This window comes from Aquarana catesbeiana, linkage group LG02 (genome assembly GCF_042186555.1).
Source record: "Aquarana catesbeiana isolate 2022-GZ linkage group LG02, ASM4218655v1, whole genome shotgun sequence".
Taxonomy (NCBI): domain Eukaryota; kingdom Metazoa; phylum Chordata; class Amphibia; order Anura; family Ranidae; genus Aquarana; species Aquarana catesbeiana.
Window position 1 is genome coordinate 554,896,925 of NC_133325.1, and position 18,424 is coordinate 554,915,348.

General features: G+C 41.5%; 1 protein-coding gene across 2 annotated transcripts in view; it reads left to right on the forward strand.

The window, feature by feature from the left end:
• Window positions 1–18,424, forward strand: part of PKP1 (plakophilin 1) — a 108,079-nt gene that overhangs the window by 13,935 nt on the left and 75,720 nt on the right. For both annotated transcript variants that reach the window (XM_073615978.1, XM_073615977.1), the window contains exon 2: window positions 1,769–1,875. In XM_073615978.1, coding sequence (XP_073472079.1) covers window positions 1,769–1,875 — 107 coding nt within the window. The remainder of the gene's footprint in view (window positions 1–1,768; window positions 1,876–18,424) is intronic.

Here is an 18,424-nt window from a genome sequence, read left to right on the forward strand (position 1 = left end):
GGCCAAAACCCTACTTTAGAGTCTTTGATGTGCTCTTTCAGGATCATTAAAAATGAATTAATTCACATTACATGCAGTTAAATAAATCAGGGATGGCTTCATAGATTTCGCAAAAAATAACCTCCAGCAGGCTCCACCTAATACCGCGCATAGACATGGCAGCACCATGTTTTCTTATGAAATTATCATACTAATGGCTGCATCCAGCAGTTTTGTGGAATATGTATTCTTCATTGGTACTCATCCTACATATCCCACTGCACCTTCAGTGTCACTTACATTTCCACTTCCTCCTCTCCTCTTCCTTTCTCCGTCGGGGTTCCCCAAGGTTAATTTCTTGGACCTCTCCTATTCTCAATCTACACCTCCTACCTGGGCCAGCTGATAGCCTCCCATGGCTTTCAATATAATTTCTTTGCTGACCACACCCAAATATATCTCTCTACCCCTCAGGTCACAACATCAGTTTCTTTACGCATTACTAATTTACTGACTGACATATCAGTCTGGATGTCACGCCACTTACTCAAACTCATTCTATCCAAAACCGAGCTCATAATATTTCCTCCCCCATGTGCCCCTTCCCCTGACTTCTCCTTCAAGATCAATGCACAACCATAAACCCGTCCCCCAATGCCAGAGTGCTAGGTGTAATCCTGGACTCTGAACTCTTCTTTTGGCCCCCACATCCAGTCACTGTCAAAAGCTTGCTGCCTCAACTCACAACATCTCCAAAATATGCCTCTTCTTATCCAATGACACCACAAAGCTTCTAATTCACAGACTACTGCAACTCCCTCCTCCTTGAATTACCTTTACATAGGCTACCCCCCTTCAGTCCATCATGAATTCTGTTTCCAGACTCATCCACCTTACTAACCATTCAGTGTCTGCTACCCCTATCTGCCAATCTCTTCATTGGCTGCCACTTTCCCAACAAATTAAATTAAAAATACTAACAATAACTTACAAAGCCATTCACAACTCGGCCCCTAGCTACATCACTAACCTAGTCTCAAAAAAACAACCAAATCCTTCTCTTGATTCCTCCCAAGACCTATTGCTCTCAGCTCCCTTGTCACCTCCTCCCATGCTCACCTCCAGGACTTTTCCTAAGCCTCTCCCATTCTATGGAACTCTCTACCCCAATCTGTCTGGCTATCTCCTACCCTGTCCACTTTTAGGTGTTCCCTGAAAACCCTTCTCTTCAGAGAAGCCTATCCCACCTCCACCTAACAACTGTACTTCCACTTTCTCCATCAGCTCATCCCCCACAGTTATTACCTTTTTTTTATCGCTTGACCCTCCCTTTTCAATTGTAAGCTCTAACGAGTAGGGCGCTCTGATTCCTCCTGTATTGAATTGCATTGTAACTGTACTGTCTGCCCTAATGTTGTAAAACGATGTGCAAACTGTTGACGCAATATAAATCCTGTATTATTATAATAATAATAATAATAATATGGCCTTCCTTTTGACATGAATGGGGCAGTGACACGCATGCTCAGGAAAAATAAAAGCCAGCTAGAGATTTTCTTTGTGAATGCCAGAGAGGGCATAGCAGGACTACACAGCAAACATTGTTGGATCAGGACTGAAGGTTACTGGATAGGCTGTACTCAGAGAGGAGGGGAGAACAAGCCATAATTACTTATAAAAAATGTTTACATTCAAATTATTTTCCTAATTTTTTTTTTTTGCTGCTGTAATTATTTATTGGAATGTGTACTACTGCAAAACTAATTCTTTTTACACTTCTCTTTGATAGTTTCCGCATATGAAACCCTGGAAGATTCTTACAATATGAATCGTAATAGTTCAGGTGCAGGCAATCAGTATTCTAAATACCAGAGTGGAAGCACCTGGGGGTACCAGGTAAGTTTGGTGTATATATATATATTAGAACTGTGCTATTCTAAGTTTAAATTTAATCTCTCTTCTGAAACTTTGATCTGATTTTAGATTTTATGCTTCTGTATATTATATACAGTGTGTATAGTTACATATATTACCAGTCAAAAGTTTTAGAACATCCCCATTTTTACAGATTTTTTAATTAAAATTTTAAACAGTTCAAGTCCAGTAAATAACCTGAAATGATTCAAAGGTGGTGAACTGCAACTGCCAGAAGTTAAAAAACAATTTAGGATAAAAACGGAAAAATAATGTACATTTCAGAGTTAATGAGTTAACAGCTGAGTTGTTCTACAGCAATGTAAGTAATTAATCCTTGAAAGTTTATGCTAACAATTCCTACACGTGTCCCAACTTTTGCTGATTACTTACAAGCTCTCCATCTGTAAAAAAGCAGTGTTGAAGCCGACTGTGTTACAACACCCTCTTAGATTTGAACAGTATTGTACTGCAGGAAGTATTTGCTCTCAAAATGGTGAGAAAAAGGCAATTAACAAAGGAAGACAGACCATTATAACCCTTTAGAGAGATTCCAAAGAAAGCCAAGGTATCAGTAGGAAAAAGTTTCTTAAACCATCAAAAAGGCACCTGGAAACTGGAGGAAACTCTGACAGGAGTTGGTCTGGCAGGCTTAAAACCACAACAGAATCAGAAAACAGGTTTCTGAGGGTCAACAGCTTGTGTGACAGATGGCTCACAGGACAACAGGTTCAAGCACAGCTTAACACTGATTGAAATAAGCAAGTCTAAGGGGGTTATTTACGAAAGGCAAATCCACTTTGCACTACAAGTGCAAAGTGCACTTGAAATTGCACTGAAAGTGCATTTGGAAGTGCAGTCGCTGTAAATCTGAGGGGTAAATCTGAAAAGAGGGGAAGCTCCGCTGATTTTATTAACCAATCATGTGCAAGCTAAAATGCTGTTTTTTATTCTCCTTGCATGTCCCCCTCGGATCTATAGCAACTGCACTTCCAAGTGCACTTTCAGTGCAATTTCAAATACACTTTGCACTTGTAGTGCAAAGTGGATTTGCCTTTAGTAAATAACCCCCTGAGTTTCAACTGTGAAGAGAAGACTTCCAGCTGCAACTTTGACAGATCGATTAGCTGTAGGAAAGCTATTGCTAAAATGGCAAAATAAGACAAAGAGGCTCGCTTGGGCCATGAAGTACCGCCAGTGGACTACAAGAGATTGTAAGAAGGTCTTATGGACGGATGAATCAAAATTTAAGATCTTTGGTTTATCACGCAGAGTTTTTGTATGCTGTTGAGTAGGGGAAAGGATGATTCCTTTTGTGTATGACACCAACTGTCAAACATGGAGGAGGAAGCATGATGGCCTGGGGCTCTTTTGCTGGATGCAGAGCCAGCGACTTGCACAGAGTGAACGGCACCCTAAATCAAAACTACTACCATAGCATTTTGGAGTGATAGGCAATATCCTCTAGAACAGTGGTTCTCAACTCCAGTCCTCAGGACCCACCAACAGGCCAGGTTTGCAAGATAGCTGAAATACATCACAGGTGATATCACTTGATGCTCAGTGATTGCAGTATTCTAGTCTGCAATTCCCCAAGGTAATACTTAAAATCTGGCCTGTTGGTGGGTCCCGAGGACTGGAGTTGAGAACCACTGCTCTAGAATATACCAGTTGGTCAGGGGTTCATCCTACAGCAAGATAATGACCCAAAACATATCTCCAGACTGTGTCAGAGTTACCTTAGAAGAAAAGAACAAGACAGTAGGCTTCAAATTAAACCCCATCAAGCTGGCTTGGGATAAACTGGACAGAACGGTGAAGCAAAGCAACCTACAAGTGCAACACATTTGTGGTAAATTTTGCAACAGTGTTGGGAAGAACTTTGTGAACACTATTTGATTTCTGTTGTAGAAAGAATTCCACGCACATGTCTGGCATATCTGCAAAACGTGGCTACTTTGATGAGTCAAAAATTTAGATTACATTTTGTTAAAGAAAATGGTTAAATTATTTATTTTTTTATGTCCTATTGTTTATTTGTTCTATGCTTTATTTTCAGAATACATTGGGACATTAAATTGTGTAAATGTCAATAAAAAAAATATAAAAATGGGGATGTTCTAAAACTTTTGACTGGTAGTGTAGTGATTATTTGTAAACATGTAGCAGTTTTTTGGTCTTCTCATCTCACTGCTGAAAAATGTAACAGACTCTCAATAATGATTGATAGAGATCATGTGATTTAGACTGTTTATGCTTGGCTGTTCAGGAACAATAGTCTTTTCACAGGGCAGGGCAAGAAAGAAATACTTTTTTCTATGTAAAATAAAAATGGGGTCAGTTCACTAAAGCTGGCCATGCACTGATTGAAATTCAGCCAGTCCAGTGGGGACTGGCTGAATTTTGATCAGTGTGTGGGTTCCCCCAGTTGTCAGAAGTCGATTGTTTAATCAACTTCTGTCGAAGAGAAATGTTAGAACAATTTCCATTGATCAGTGGCTGCAGCCACTGATCAGTGTACTCTGACAGCGGTGGGTGCCATTATCAGAATACATTGTCCAAGCTGGAGGAATTCCTCTATCCACCTAATTTATGTAGCTGGAGGAACCTGTTATTAACCATGTCTGGATAACTTTAGTTTAATGCATGGGGTATTTTTATTACAGTACATTATGTACAATTAGAAATTAGGTTTGTACTCTATTAAGGAGAGTACCATACTTGCCCATTTTTTCCAGATACATTTTGTATTGAAATCAACCAAACACCTTACTGTGTCAGCTCATGTGTATGCATGAAATATTATGTTCTCATATATATATTGACTTATATTATTACACTGAAATGTAAATTGCATTAAACATACATATGTTTGGACATGCATTTTGATGGATTTCCATTTATTACAATGTTAAACACATCTAGCAAAAGACAGGCGTGATAGAGTTCATACGTACAGACATACAGTATGTGTTGTACATTAAGCTGTATTTGAACTTATTCCATGAACAATATAGAGCCTTAAAATACACATAAATAGGTCTTAAGTCATTGAGCTTTGTTTGTGGTATTTCTTTTATTGATTTGGCTGGAATGTCATGGTTCTTCATTTTAAGATCACTCTATGGGCTAAACATTACCTGCCTTTTTAATTATTGCTTTCTTTTGCTTATGAGCAAGACATAACATGACATAAAGACCAGAATTGTTACTGGGCTAAGAAGTGGAAAAAACAGGGACTGTAGAAATGACAGTTGGACATGTCCATGGTAGCACCATTTTCATACATAGGACCCTGGAATCAAGGTTGCCCAGAGCATAGCCATTCTTATGCTGCAACTACATAGGCTTCTGAACATGTTTATGTGCATGATCATGTGCAGGTACTTTACTGACCTCGGTGCATGTTACCTAACAAAATTTAGCTTAAATCTGGGTGGATGAGTGTGGATAAAACTGTGCATAAGAGAATATCCAATCTTGAATGCAGGCTAGTGATGCTGTGGTGCTGTGTTTAGAGACGAAAATTTGCATAACAAAGGAAGGTAGAATTACAGGAGTGTTTATGAGTGCATTTCTTTCATCGCCAGTTACCTAAAAAGTCTATACTTTTTTACAAAGGTCTCTATTGTGCATCCTTGCTGAGCACAAATTCTTACCTGCAGGCACAACTTTTATATAAAAGCATTACGTTAATCTGTTACATTCCAGTAGGTGTATAAAAGTATGAAACCTAAAAATGGATATGAAGAGCATTCAAATACTATGTGTACCCTAGATATAAGCAGAGACGGTGTTTATCTGCAATGCAGTGTTGTGTTGGTGACTGCTGTTTCCAGTAGAAATCCTCAGTCCTCTGTCCCCAGGCACCCCTACAACAGTGATCTTTTGTGCTGTGGGGGTTACTATCAGCAGCTGCAACTGCGACAGGCCTTCATCAAAAGTGCCGACTAGGACTGCCCTTTCTGCCCCATGCTCCATTCATACCACCCATACTGTAGTTTTGCACAATGCAAAGCACATTGTGATTGGAGGAGGCAGGTAATTCATTCATCTGCTCATCTTCCATTCACAGAACGCTTTGCATTGTGGAAACCTACAACATAAATGCAGCATAAGGGCAGAAAGGATGGGCACAGTCAGTACTTTTCGTGCCCGTCACAGGTGTAGCTGCTTTTATTAACCCCTGCAGCACCAGAAGATTACTGCTGCGGGGGTATCCAGGGGAAGAGGACTTGAGAATATTCTACTGGATTATATTACATTTTTGTTTTTGGGTTTAATACCTCTTTAAGCACATTTTGCATTTGTTATATAAACCATCCTTAAACAGAAGCTGTTCAACTTCATTTGTAATTAGAACCTATATTTCCCTGACTTATTGGGGTTCATTTACTAAAAAAAAGTAGAGAACAATAATTTTGAAAAATGTTTACCTAGCTTAATTCAATCATTGAATCCATTAAAACTCAATTTTTAATTGTTTTTGAACTTGATTGGATATTCAAAGAAAAAAATTCTAAGTACTGTAAATAAACCCCATAGATTGTATTTATGGAACACAGTTGTTGTCCTTTATTAATTATTATTTATTCTTTGCAAAAGTGTGATTTAGTCCTTGCTATAACTTTCGGCATGAAAAAAAAAAAATTATGAAAGCTAGTCTGATAATGTTTCCTCAAGGAGTGATTAAGGCTCCATGCACATTGGACGTTAAAATAACAATATAAAAACTGCAGTAACTTTACAGTGAGTCTTTCAATGTTTTTTAACGTTTTTGCAAAAGCGTCTATTAGTGTTTTTCCGCGTTAGTGTTTTTTAGTGTTTTTTTTTTTTTTTTCAATGGATCAAAAACGTTAAATGCTGGTGAGCCAAGTCTTTGAGCATTTATCGTCGTTCATCAGCGTTTATGAGCGTTTGGCACTTTTTGTGGTCAGAAGAACGACTCCAAACGTGATTTTATGGCATTTAGAAAACAGCCCATAAACTCCACTGGTGATATAGTAAAGTGGATGTTCCCTTAGTGGCGACAGCTTCCCTTCTACCTCCAACCACAACAGGTTCTCTGGCCGGCAGAACCGTCACTTCTGGTTGGACTGCAAGCTGCAATCCCAACTGAACGCTGCTCTCTTGCTTCTGGATAGGCCCTCAGACTGCCTAGCAGCCAGACGTCCCTGGGATAGGCCTCAGGCTCTAGCCTAGCAGCCTGGGGAAGCACAACACACATCCACCCAGGCAGCCAACCAGGTGGCACAGAACCCCGATCACCTGACCTCACCTTAAATAAATAGGCTCTCCCAGCATGCCAAGGGACCTAAGAAAATCCCTGCCCATTGGCTGAGACACCCCACTCAATCCTATTTTGACCTTGCAATGCTCTTGTCTTATCTAAAGCCACCAGATACCCGGCCATCTAATAGCAAAAGAGATAAGTACTGCAATTCCAGAATTAGGGTGAAATCAATTGACCTCTTATCAATTGGCCAAGGCAACTATTAATTGACAAATACGTTTACTAGCAACCCTGCCTAAACAACATGTGAACCAAGCCTTAATAGATTAGGATTTTTCTTTAGGCTGAAAGCAGTATTAAAAACAAACATTTATTATATTGCAGCTTACCAATTCTTCGATGTGATGGCTGCATTTGTTTTCTTCTTAGGATTTCTTTTTTCTATTTTCCTCTGGTGATCCAGCCAGTAAGTCTGTTTTTCAAAAGAAGTTCTCTTCCAGATGTGTCAGTTTACAAGGATTTAACACTGGCAGGGGTGCTTACAATGATCAGCTTTTATTCATGTAAAACCTTTATCCCAAAAGGAAAAACAAACTGTTTGCTGTAACTGATTATAAAGCATGAGCTGGAATGTGACTTCAGTTTGTTAGTACATCCAAATCTGCTAGTACGTGTACTACTCCCCCCCCCTCCCCCCCAGAATGACAATGTTGCTGTCTGATGTGCCTCTTGCGCTTATTCCTCCAGAGTGGTGGCTCACTAGCACAGGAGGTGTTATTGGCCAGGTCATCAGGTGAAAACAGAGGTGAAAAAAGCCTAAAAAAAGAAAACTAATGCAGCCATATCTAATGATTGGTAAGCTGCAATATATTACATTTTTGGTATTGGGTTTATTACCGCTTGAAGTCACACTTGCGATCCTGTCGCTCATTCCTTCACTGCTGACTCTAACATATATAAGTCACTGGTGGGACAGTGATGCCTCGCTCATCTAGCCAATAAGGGAGTAACACATGCAAATCCGTGAGTGTTTCAGTTTCCTGCTGTGTCCTGCTACTGAGGAGTTCTCATCAGTGACAGGATCATAAGTGTACATCAGCCTTAAAAATCATGTTGATGTGGAAATTTCACTATACACTGCGCGCAATCCATGTCTCCTGCGCTAATAAAGCGCCCTTTCAGCCTTTTGGTATAATGCATCTTAAAGCAACCCCTTTTCCTTGTATCTTCCCAAGAAAACAGACATGACCCCCATTCTCACTTTCTTAGCTCCACCAACAGACTTCCTGATAATGGGAGCAATCTTTATTTATATAACAATAGAGCTTGGTTGCTTCACAAATCAGCCAATCAAGCACAGACAAACAGGAGGAGTTATATAGATTTCAAACAATGACTAGGGCGGTGTATGGGCGTGCAGGGGAAGTGTGTATAATTTCCCGCCTCTTGTACCTGTAAGTCATGCTCTCCAGTAAGACAAAGGAAGCCGCATGGCTGGCGTTGAAATCATGGACGCTGTCCCTGACCATAACACACTCAAAGACTGCCGTTTTTACCGTTGGCGTGAATTCTTATTTTGAATTGTTCAGAGAACAACGCATACCCGGATTATTCTACCATTCCTGAGGATGGGAGATTATCTGCAGAGACGCTATAGCCTCCCCACCAGTAGTGGCTGGTGAAGTTTTAGGATGGGGGGGGTGCCAGACCCCGCCCTTCCTTTTTGACCCCTCCCACTTGGTGAAAATGGGCGTGGTTTCAGCGAAATAGTGGGCATGGCTTAAAGAGTGTGCCTCTAAGGGGGTGTGCTTAGCGTCTGAGATGAAGGAGGGATGGAGGGGGGGAGGGACAGCAGGCCCAGATCCTACACAACAATAGAAATATGGGTATTCTAGAAAGTTTAACAATCAGCAGATAAAGATACTCCAAACACCTGGTGTTAGTGCTTAAATCATCCTGGCACCATAGTTGTTATGGTGTCCCGATGATTGAAGCGCATTATTACTACTATTACATTGTAATATAAAGTGAAATCATTCAACTCACCATAATGCAGAATCAATGGGAGCCCTGAGCATGTCACCTGCCACGTCGCCTGCCACCAGATGCCATCAGGTGCCCCCAGCAGATTCCGTCCTTACATCAGGTGGCCTCAGCGGAGTCCGTCCTTACATCAGGTGCCCCCAGCGGAGTCCGTCCTTACATCAGGTGCCCCCAGCGGAGTCCCTCCTTACATCAGGTGCCCCCAGCGGAGTCCCTCCTTACATCAGGTGCCCCCAGCGGAGTCCCTCCTTACATCAGGTGCCCCCAGCGGAGTCCCTCCTTACATCAGGTGCCCCCAGCGGAGTCCCTCCTTACATCAGGTGCCCCCAGCGGAGTCCCTCCTTACATCAGGTGCCCCAGCGGAGTCCCTCCTTACATCTGTGTCCCCGTCCGCGGAGTCCCTCTTTACATCTGTGCCTGCGGAGTCCCTCTTTACATCTGTGCCTGCGGAGTCCCTCTTTACATCTGTGTCCGCAGAGTCCCTCTTTACATCTGTGTCCGCAGAGTCCCTCTTTACATCTGTGTCCCCGTCAGCAAAGCCTCTCCTTACATCTGTGTCCCCATCAGCAGAGCAGCAAAGTCCTCCTCACATCTGTGCCCCCGGCAGCACAGCCCTCCTTCATGCCTTGTCTGTCTCTCCCCGTCAGCGGCAGCTAGTTCCTGGCTTTCTTCGTGTGTTCAATCTTTTTGTAGCCCACTGGAAGTGACATTGTTCTCACACTAAGAACAAAGCACCGACCGTAATGATACACACTACGGGCGCCGGGCGGATGCTGTTCAGCGTGATGGATTGCGTCACAAAGCAGCTCCAAGCCCCACAAATGAAGCACCTTGTCTGCAATCTCGTGATTGCATAGACGTGAAGCTTCCCATAGTGCATTGTGTCCGGCGCCCAAACACAGTGCACTTAAGGACTTTTTTTTTTTTTAAGGGCCATGTTTAAAATTTTTTTTTTTGTGACTGCCTGGGGGGGGTTGGGCGGCGCCCCCTATGGACGGGCCGCCGCTGCTCCCCACGTGTTGATCAGACACACAGAGCGACACGAGTGTACATCCCCCATAACCGATAATGGCTTTGCAGAGTGAACACATCCCCCCCAGAATATCGTCAGGGGCTCTTCACTGGCAGACATATCCCCACTTTGCAAACACTTCTGCATCCTCAAGAAGCTTTCCACTAACAAAACAGGTCTCAACCAGAGTCAGTCTGCCCCAGTCCACTCTTTAGAGCGGGCTGCAGGAGAACTAACACTGGGAGACACTGTAACAATACATAAAAAATACATCTTAATAAAATTTCCACAACAATGTGTTTGGGTTATATTATTGTAGATTTTAAAGTTAAGCACTGTGGTTTAAAGGTATAATAAAATGAAAATAGAACTCCAGAATTAATCTCTTTTTTTATCTTACAGAATGGAGAGGGGTTAGAGAACCTCTGCCAAATTTTGTCACTATCACTATCCCCATATGGGAGGATTTTTTTTACTAAATGGGTTTGTAATTGTGGCTTAGAGCTTTTAGAAATTAGGTAGGAGCAGTGGCGGCCCATCCGTAGCGGGCACTGCCCCCCCCCCCCCCCCCAAGCCATTTACAAAAAAAAAGTGTCACTTTAAGAGTGACCAGGCGCCAGACACACGGCAGTCTATGGGAAGCTTCCCAGCTTCCAATCAGCTGATTGGAAGCTGGGAAGCTGATTTGCCCGTGTTCAGGGCGTGTGCAGGGCGCAAGCATTGCGCCCGCAAACACTCCCACTCTTCAATGATTTGTTTCTGGCTGCCTGTTCTTTATTTTTATTGGCGGGGACCGGAGGACGGTGGGCGGTCCTTTTTGTGAGTCACTTCTGTTTTTCGGCTCACTGGGCTTTGCGTAGAAACATGCTGGAGTTTCTACTCATTTTTTACCTCCCTGGGACGCTACTCTGGGCACCTGACCCTTCACAGCATGGGACTGAATTCCCCTGGAGCAGCCCGCAGCAGGACAATGATCACACAGTAAATGCTGGCCATACACAGTTCGAATTTTGAAAGAATTTTCTTTTGAAATTCGTATCAAAGAATTTTCGTACGAATTTCGCACCATTAGTGGGCTGCAACAATGGCAAATTTTCGTACGGCAATCAAATTTGAGGAATCGGACATGTTGGAAATTTTTTGAAAAACGAATGATTTTCTAATCAATTATGGGAGAATCGTGCAAGAAATGTAATAAGAAAAGAAAATTTACAGAGAGAAAAGAAGATTCCCGCCCACAAAAATTCTTTTCTGTAGCAACATGAGGTGAAATTGAAGGCTTGGTCGGCCGAATTTCGAAAATCAATGGTGGCATCATCGGATCACAAAAAAAACGAACTTTCTGATTTTGAAAAGAAATTTCGTTTGAAATTGGACCATGTATGGTCTTCTTAAGTGTCTTCAAAGAGGAACTGCCAGCCTCTGCTCTAGAGATAAGATAATGTCAGGTGAGAGATCGGGAAACAAGTGCGCTGTATAGAGAGGTTAGATAATGAAGCCAGCAGTGCATGTGCAGCTTGTTACTTCCTCTCACTCACTTTCTCCACTTCCCCCTCTCCCTAACCTGCCTGCTTGGAATGCCAGGGTCTCTGGAACAATCACACCTGGCTGTGAGGGGATCTTGAGAGTCCTTAGGAGGGGAGAGGAGGGTGGAGAGGGCTTAACCTGTCAGTATATGTTTGTACATCTCCACTGCCTGTGTGTGTGCTACACTGAGACACCTCCCCCACTGTATACACAGCATGTCACAGTACACAGTCCCTCTCCTTCACACACTACTGTGTATGGCATTGTCCAGGTCCCTGTTTAACAACTTCAGCCTCGGAAGGATTTACCCCCCCTTCCTGACCAGAGCATTTTTTGCGATTCTGTACTGCGCCGCTTTAACTGCCAATTGCGCGGGTGTGTGACGTTGTACCCAAACAAAATTGACGTCCTTTTTTTCACCACAAATAGAGCTTTCTTTTGGTGGTATTTGATCACCTCTGCGTTTGTTTTTTTTGCGGTATGAATAAAAAAAATTTTGAAAAAAACTATTTTTTTTTTTTTCTGGTGTAAAACATCCAATTTTTTTTTGTGAATAGCTACGTTTGATGGGCACAGTGGTGGCAATTTATGGGTACAGTGGCTGCATTTGATGGCACAGTTGCTGCGTTTGATGGCACAGTTGCTGTGTTTGATGGAACAATGGCTGCATTTGATGGAACAGTGGCTGCGTTGGATGGCACAGTGGCAGCATTTAATGGACACAGTGGCTGCGTTGGATGGCACAGTGGCAGCATTTAATGGACACAGTGGCTGCGTTTGATGGACACAGTGTCTGCGTTTGATGGCACAGTGGCTGCGTTTGATGGCACAGTGACTGCGTTTGATGGCACAGTGGCTGCGTTTGATGGACACAGTGTCTGCGTTTGATGGCACAGTGGCTGCGTTTGATGGACACAGTGGCTGCGTTTGATGGACACAGTGGCTGCGTTTGATGGACACAGTGTCTGCGTTTGATGGCACAGTGGCTGCGTTTGATGGACACAGTGTCTGCGTTTGATGGCACAGTGATTGCGTTTGATGGCACAGTGGCTGCATTTGATGGCACAGTGGCTGCGTTTGAGGAGCACAGTGTCTGCGTTTGATGGACACAGTGTCTGCGTTTGATGGGACAGTGATTGCGTTTGATGGCACAGTGGCTGCATTTGATGGCACAGTGGCTGTGTTTGAGGAGCACAATGGCAGCGTTTGATGGGCACAGTGGCTGTGTTTGAGGAGCACAATGGCTGCGTTTGATGGGCACAGTGTCTGCGTTTGATGGCACAGTGGCTGCGTTTGATGGCACAGCGGCTGTGTTTGAGGAGCACAGTGGCAGCGTTTGATGGGCACAGTGGCTGCGTTTGGCACAGTGGCTGCGTTTGATTGGCACAGTGGCTGCGTTTGAGGAGCACAGTGGCTGTGTTTGATGGGCACAGTGGCTGCAATTGATTTTTTTTTCAGTTTGGTTGTGCCCCCCCAAAAAATTTTGAGCACCAGCCGCCACTGGGTAGGAGGCTTACCAGTTGGGCTCATGTTGGGGTTAAGTTCAGAGAAGAAACCACTTCTATTAGATATAAAAAAAATAAATGAATGTTTCTTGCTCATTTTAGGCCAAACTAATTTCTCCACACACTCATTTCAAATGAAGAATAATAGTTTAGTGGAGGGATTTTTGGTATTTTGAAGTCCACCTTTATATTACCTGTTCATCGCTTACAGTTAGCATTATTGATATTGAACAATATGATAATTACAGTGCTGATTCAATTATATTTATATATTATACTTTGTGAAAATGCATCCACAATAAATCATTCAATGCATATTGTGATCAAATAAAGTCCACCAAATAATACATGAATATAATTGTAACCAAAATTAGTTTCCAATCAAATAAATTCAAATAAAACAATCCAACAGTCTAATGACTAAAACGTTCCCATCACCAATATGATTCTTTCAAATGTTGATCCAAAGTGACCACTACCACTAATATAGGAAAACGCAGGTACTGGAAGTGTGTGACCCTCTCACTACAAGATTAGGAAAACACAGCTTGTTTCTTTGATTCTGATGATCTTCCAAAGTGGTGCAATCCACTTTAAGACTTGATCTCCATTGCTGTCCTCTCCCCATTAGATTTTATAGCCAGCATAAAAAAATAACAAAAAAACAGGCTCCCAAAGTGTACTATCTTAAACATCCAAATATATTTGACACACATAATCAAGGCACTCACAAAGGCTGCTTAACTACTTCCCACCCTACCATTTATATATATTGAGCTTGACCATTCTGAGTGGATGTGGACGTACCCGTACGTCCCTCAGAACATGTGCCTGCTCAGGGCCGCACAATCCTGTAATGGCTGTGATCATAGGACCCAGCCAAGATGAGATCAGGATATGGGCGCTGTGATTTGCCCTCCTGATCATGTGATGGCTGTGTCCAATCACAGCCTACACAGAAAGCAGGGGAATCTGCAAACTCTGTGACAGCTCTGTGTGTAAGGGATGATTTTTCCCACATAGCTGTCACACATCCCCACACATAGTACGCCAAGCACCACTGTCCCTGTCCCCATAAACATCTGTACTAGTGCACAAAACATCTGTCAGTATCCACTCACATCTGCACCAGTGCATGAAACATCTGTCAGTGTCCCATTACATCAGTACCAGTGCACACAACATCTGTCACAGTACCTCATCACATTTTTCACAGTGCCCCATAACATCTGTGCCAGTGCACAAAACATCTGTCGGTGTGCCCATACTCTGTGGATGTTGCGCTTCTATATGTGGCCAGGCTGTGGAAAAGTCTCAAACGTGGTATTGCCATACTCAGGACAAATAGCAGAATGTGTTTTGGAGTGTAGTTGCAAGTGTGCCCATGCCGTGTATGAGAAATAACTTGTTAATATGACATTTTTGTGAAAAAAAAAATAATTTCTTCATTTTCCAAAGAATTGTGGGAAAAAAATTACAACTTCAAAAAACTCATCATGCCTCTTACTAAATACCTTGGACTGTCTTCTTTCCAAAAAGGAGTAATTTTGGGGGTATTTGTACTGTCTTGGCATGTTAGGGCCTCAAGAAAGAGGCCATCAGTACATCAGCTGTGATTAGTTTTCAATGATTGGTACCATAGACTCTAGAACTTTTACACAGACCAAATAATATACACTGATTTGGGTTATTTTTAACCAAAGAAATGTAGCAGTACAAATTTTGGTCAAAGTGTATGAAGAAAAATTACTTATTTGCAAAATTTTATAACAAAAACTAAGAAAAATTTTTTTTTTTTTCAAAATTGTCAGTATTCTTTCATTTGTACTGAAAAAAAAAACAAAACCCAGTGGTGATTAAATACCACTAAAAGAAAGCTCTATTTGTGTGAAAAAAATGATACAAATTTCATTTGGATTCAGTGTTGCATGACTGAGTAATTCTCATTCAAAGTGCGACAGCACTGAAAGCTGAAAATTGGCATGGGTAGGAAGGGGGTAAAAGTTAGAATCAAGCATATAGATGTGTAGGCAAAGATATACAAAGAAGCCGCCAGCCCTCCAATCCTTCCCAGTTCACAAAAAGAGCAAAAATTACAGGACACATTCCTACTTACTCCCAGCATCAGGTTCACCCTACATGTTTTATCTGTTCTGAATTCTTTAAAGGACAAGCTATGTTTGCCTAATCTTTGTAGTGAGATAGGCACACACTTCGGGTACGTGCATTTTCCTGTATTAGTGGTGGGGGTCACTTTGGATCCAAGATTTTTTTTTTTTTTTTTACACTTGGAAGAATCATGTTGGTGATGGGAACTTTTTGGTCATTACACTGGTGAATTGTTTTATTTGAACTTATTTAATTGGAAATTAATTTTGGTTAAAAATATTTCATATATTATTTGTAGGACTTTATTTGATCACAATAGTTATTGAATAATTTATTGTGCATGAATTTTCACAAAGAATAATTTATATAATTGAATCAGCACTGTAATTTTCATTTTGTTAGATCACTTAGGGGGTTATATTTATTTACAGCAGCTGGGTATTGGTAGAAGAATAAGTTATCTGTTTCACAGTTTTGCAAAAAAAATTTCTCACAATTGTTATTCTATTCATCAGCGTGGAAGGGTTCATTTAGTTATCTGAAAATAATAATGCTAACATGTATTTTTTTTTTTAAGCATTTTTATTAAAACAAGATAAAGCCTGGCATGTTTTCTAAAGATGTAACTTTACTTCTCCGTATTAAATGTATTCAAATAAATTGTCCCATGAAGCCCAATTTCATCTTAAAAAAAAAAAAAAACAAATAAAAAATTAAAGCGGAAGTAAACCCATCCATAAAACAGTTTCATTTCCGGCACGTGCCAGAAATGTAACACTCCGATTGGTTGTGCTGTCAATCAAACTGTCAAACCATCCAATGGCTGGTGTCATAACTGATCACATGTGCAGCATCATGGCAGTTGTAGATTAAACAGAGGCAAAGATGGCAGCTTCCTTGGCTGAAAACGATAGGAGGGTTTACTTACACTTTAAGTGAGCCTTCTTAAAAATTTGCAGATGTTTCAGAAAAAAAAAACGCTTCTGTAGCAGGTTGTTCTGCACAGGCTAGTATGTAGTGTGTACATAAGTTATACTACTGTATATTCTCTTTGCACATTGGTGAATAACACCTAGTTAATAGATTTTCATTTATTGTTTTTCTATTGAGCTAGAGACTATCTACTGAGTCACCTAAAAGGACCCTGTCATGTAAACTGCCAGTAAACCATACACAGTGCAAGCACCCTCCAAATTTCTGCACTTCCTAATCTACAGTCTCCTCCCCCAAACTAGCAGCTGTATGAATATCCTATTTGGACTGAAACATACAACACTCAAAAAATACAGCACTCACAATCTGATTCAATTTTAACCCCTGTAAATAAATACATTGAATCCAATACATATTAATACAAAAAAATAAATAAATATAAGACAGTGGTAAAACTACAAGTTGATATGATTTTTACTTTAACGGTCATCAGATCTGTATAACCTCCCTCAGTGATAAAAAGTACTGACACTTAACACAATTAATATACAGTGCCTTGCAAAAGTATTCACCCCCCTTGGCTTTTTACCTATTTTGTTACATTATGGCCTTTAGTTCAATGTTTTTTTAATCTGAATTATAGGTAATGGATCAGAACACAATAGTCTAAGTTATTGAAGTAAAATTAGAAAAATATATTCATAAAACTATTTTCAGAAATAAAAAACTGATAATTGGCATGTGCGTATGTATTCACCCCCTTTGTTATGAATGAATAAAAAGCTCTGGTGCAACCAATTAGCTTCAGAAGTCACATAATTAGTGAAATGATGTCCACCTGTGTGCAATCTAAGTGTCACATGATCTGTCGTTACATATACACACGTATTTTGAAAGGCCCCAGAGGCTGCAACACCTAAGCAAGAGACACCACTAACCAAACGCTGCCATGAAGACCAAGGAACTCTCCAAACAAGTAAGGGACAATGTTGTTGAGAAGTACAAGTCAGGGTTAGGTTATAAAAAAATATCCAAATCTTTGATGATCCCTAGGCGCATCATCAAATCTATCATAACCAAATGGAAAGAACATGGCACAACCGCAAACCTGCCAAGAGACTGCCGCACACCAAAACTCTCGGACTGGGCAAGGAGGACATTGATCAGAGAGGCAGCACAGAGACCTAAGGTAACCCTGGAGGAGCTGCAGAGTTCCACAGCAGAGACTGGAGTATCTGTACATAGGACGATAAGCCGTACGCTCCATAGAGTTGGGCTTTATGGCAGAGTGGCCAGAAGAAACCATTACTTTCAGCAAAAAACAAAATGGCACGTTTTGAGTTTGCGAAAAGGCATGTGGGAGATTCCCAAAATGTATGGAGGAAGGTGCTCTGGTCTGATGAGACTAAAACTTAACTTTTTGGCCATTAAAGAAAACGATATGTCTGGTGCAAACCTAACACATCACATGACCGAAAGAACACCCTTAGTGAAACATGATGGTGGCAGCATCATGCTGTGGGGATGTTTTTCAGCAGTCGGGACTGGGAAAATGGTCAGAGTTGAGGGAAAGATGGATGGTGGTAAATACACAGATATTCTTGAGCAAAACCTGTACCACTCTGTGTGTGATTTGAGGCTAGGATGGAATTTCACCTTCCAGCAGGACAATGACCCCAAACACGCTGCTAAAGTGGTTTAAGGGGAAACATGTAAATGTGTTGGAATGGCCTACTCAAAGCCCAGACCTCAATCCAATAGAAAATCTGTGGTCAAACTTAAAGATCGCTGTTCACAAGCGCAAACTATCCAACTTGAAGATGCTTGCATTGGCTCTGTGGGTGAGCAGGGGGTGCACGCGCCCCCTAGTGGCCGTCTATGGTACTGACATACCTTGATGGCGATTTGCGCAGCCGAGCCATGTTGCCGCAGTATAACTGCGGCGGCTGGTCGGCATGCGGTTAATGACGCTAGATAGGCAGGTAGATGGATGGCTTCCAAGTGAAAGGGTTCTACAAGCACTGAATTTGTAATATGGGAATTTTAGCACTCGTACAGCATTTGAGAGACAGTCTGTTTATCCTGCTTGCTAGGTCAAGAACTTAGTAAGATTTTTTTTTTTTAACTTCCTTTTTAAGAAGGTTGCAATGATGCACTATGAGTCTTTTT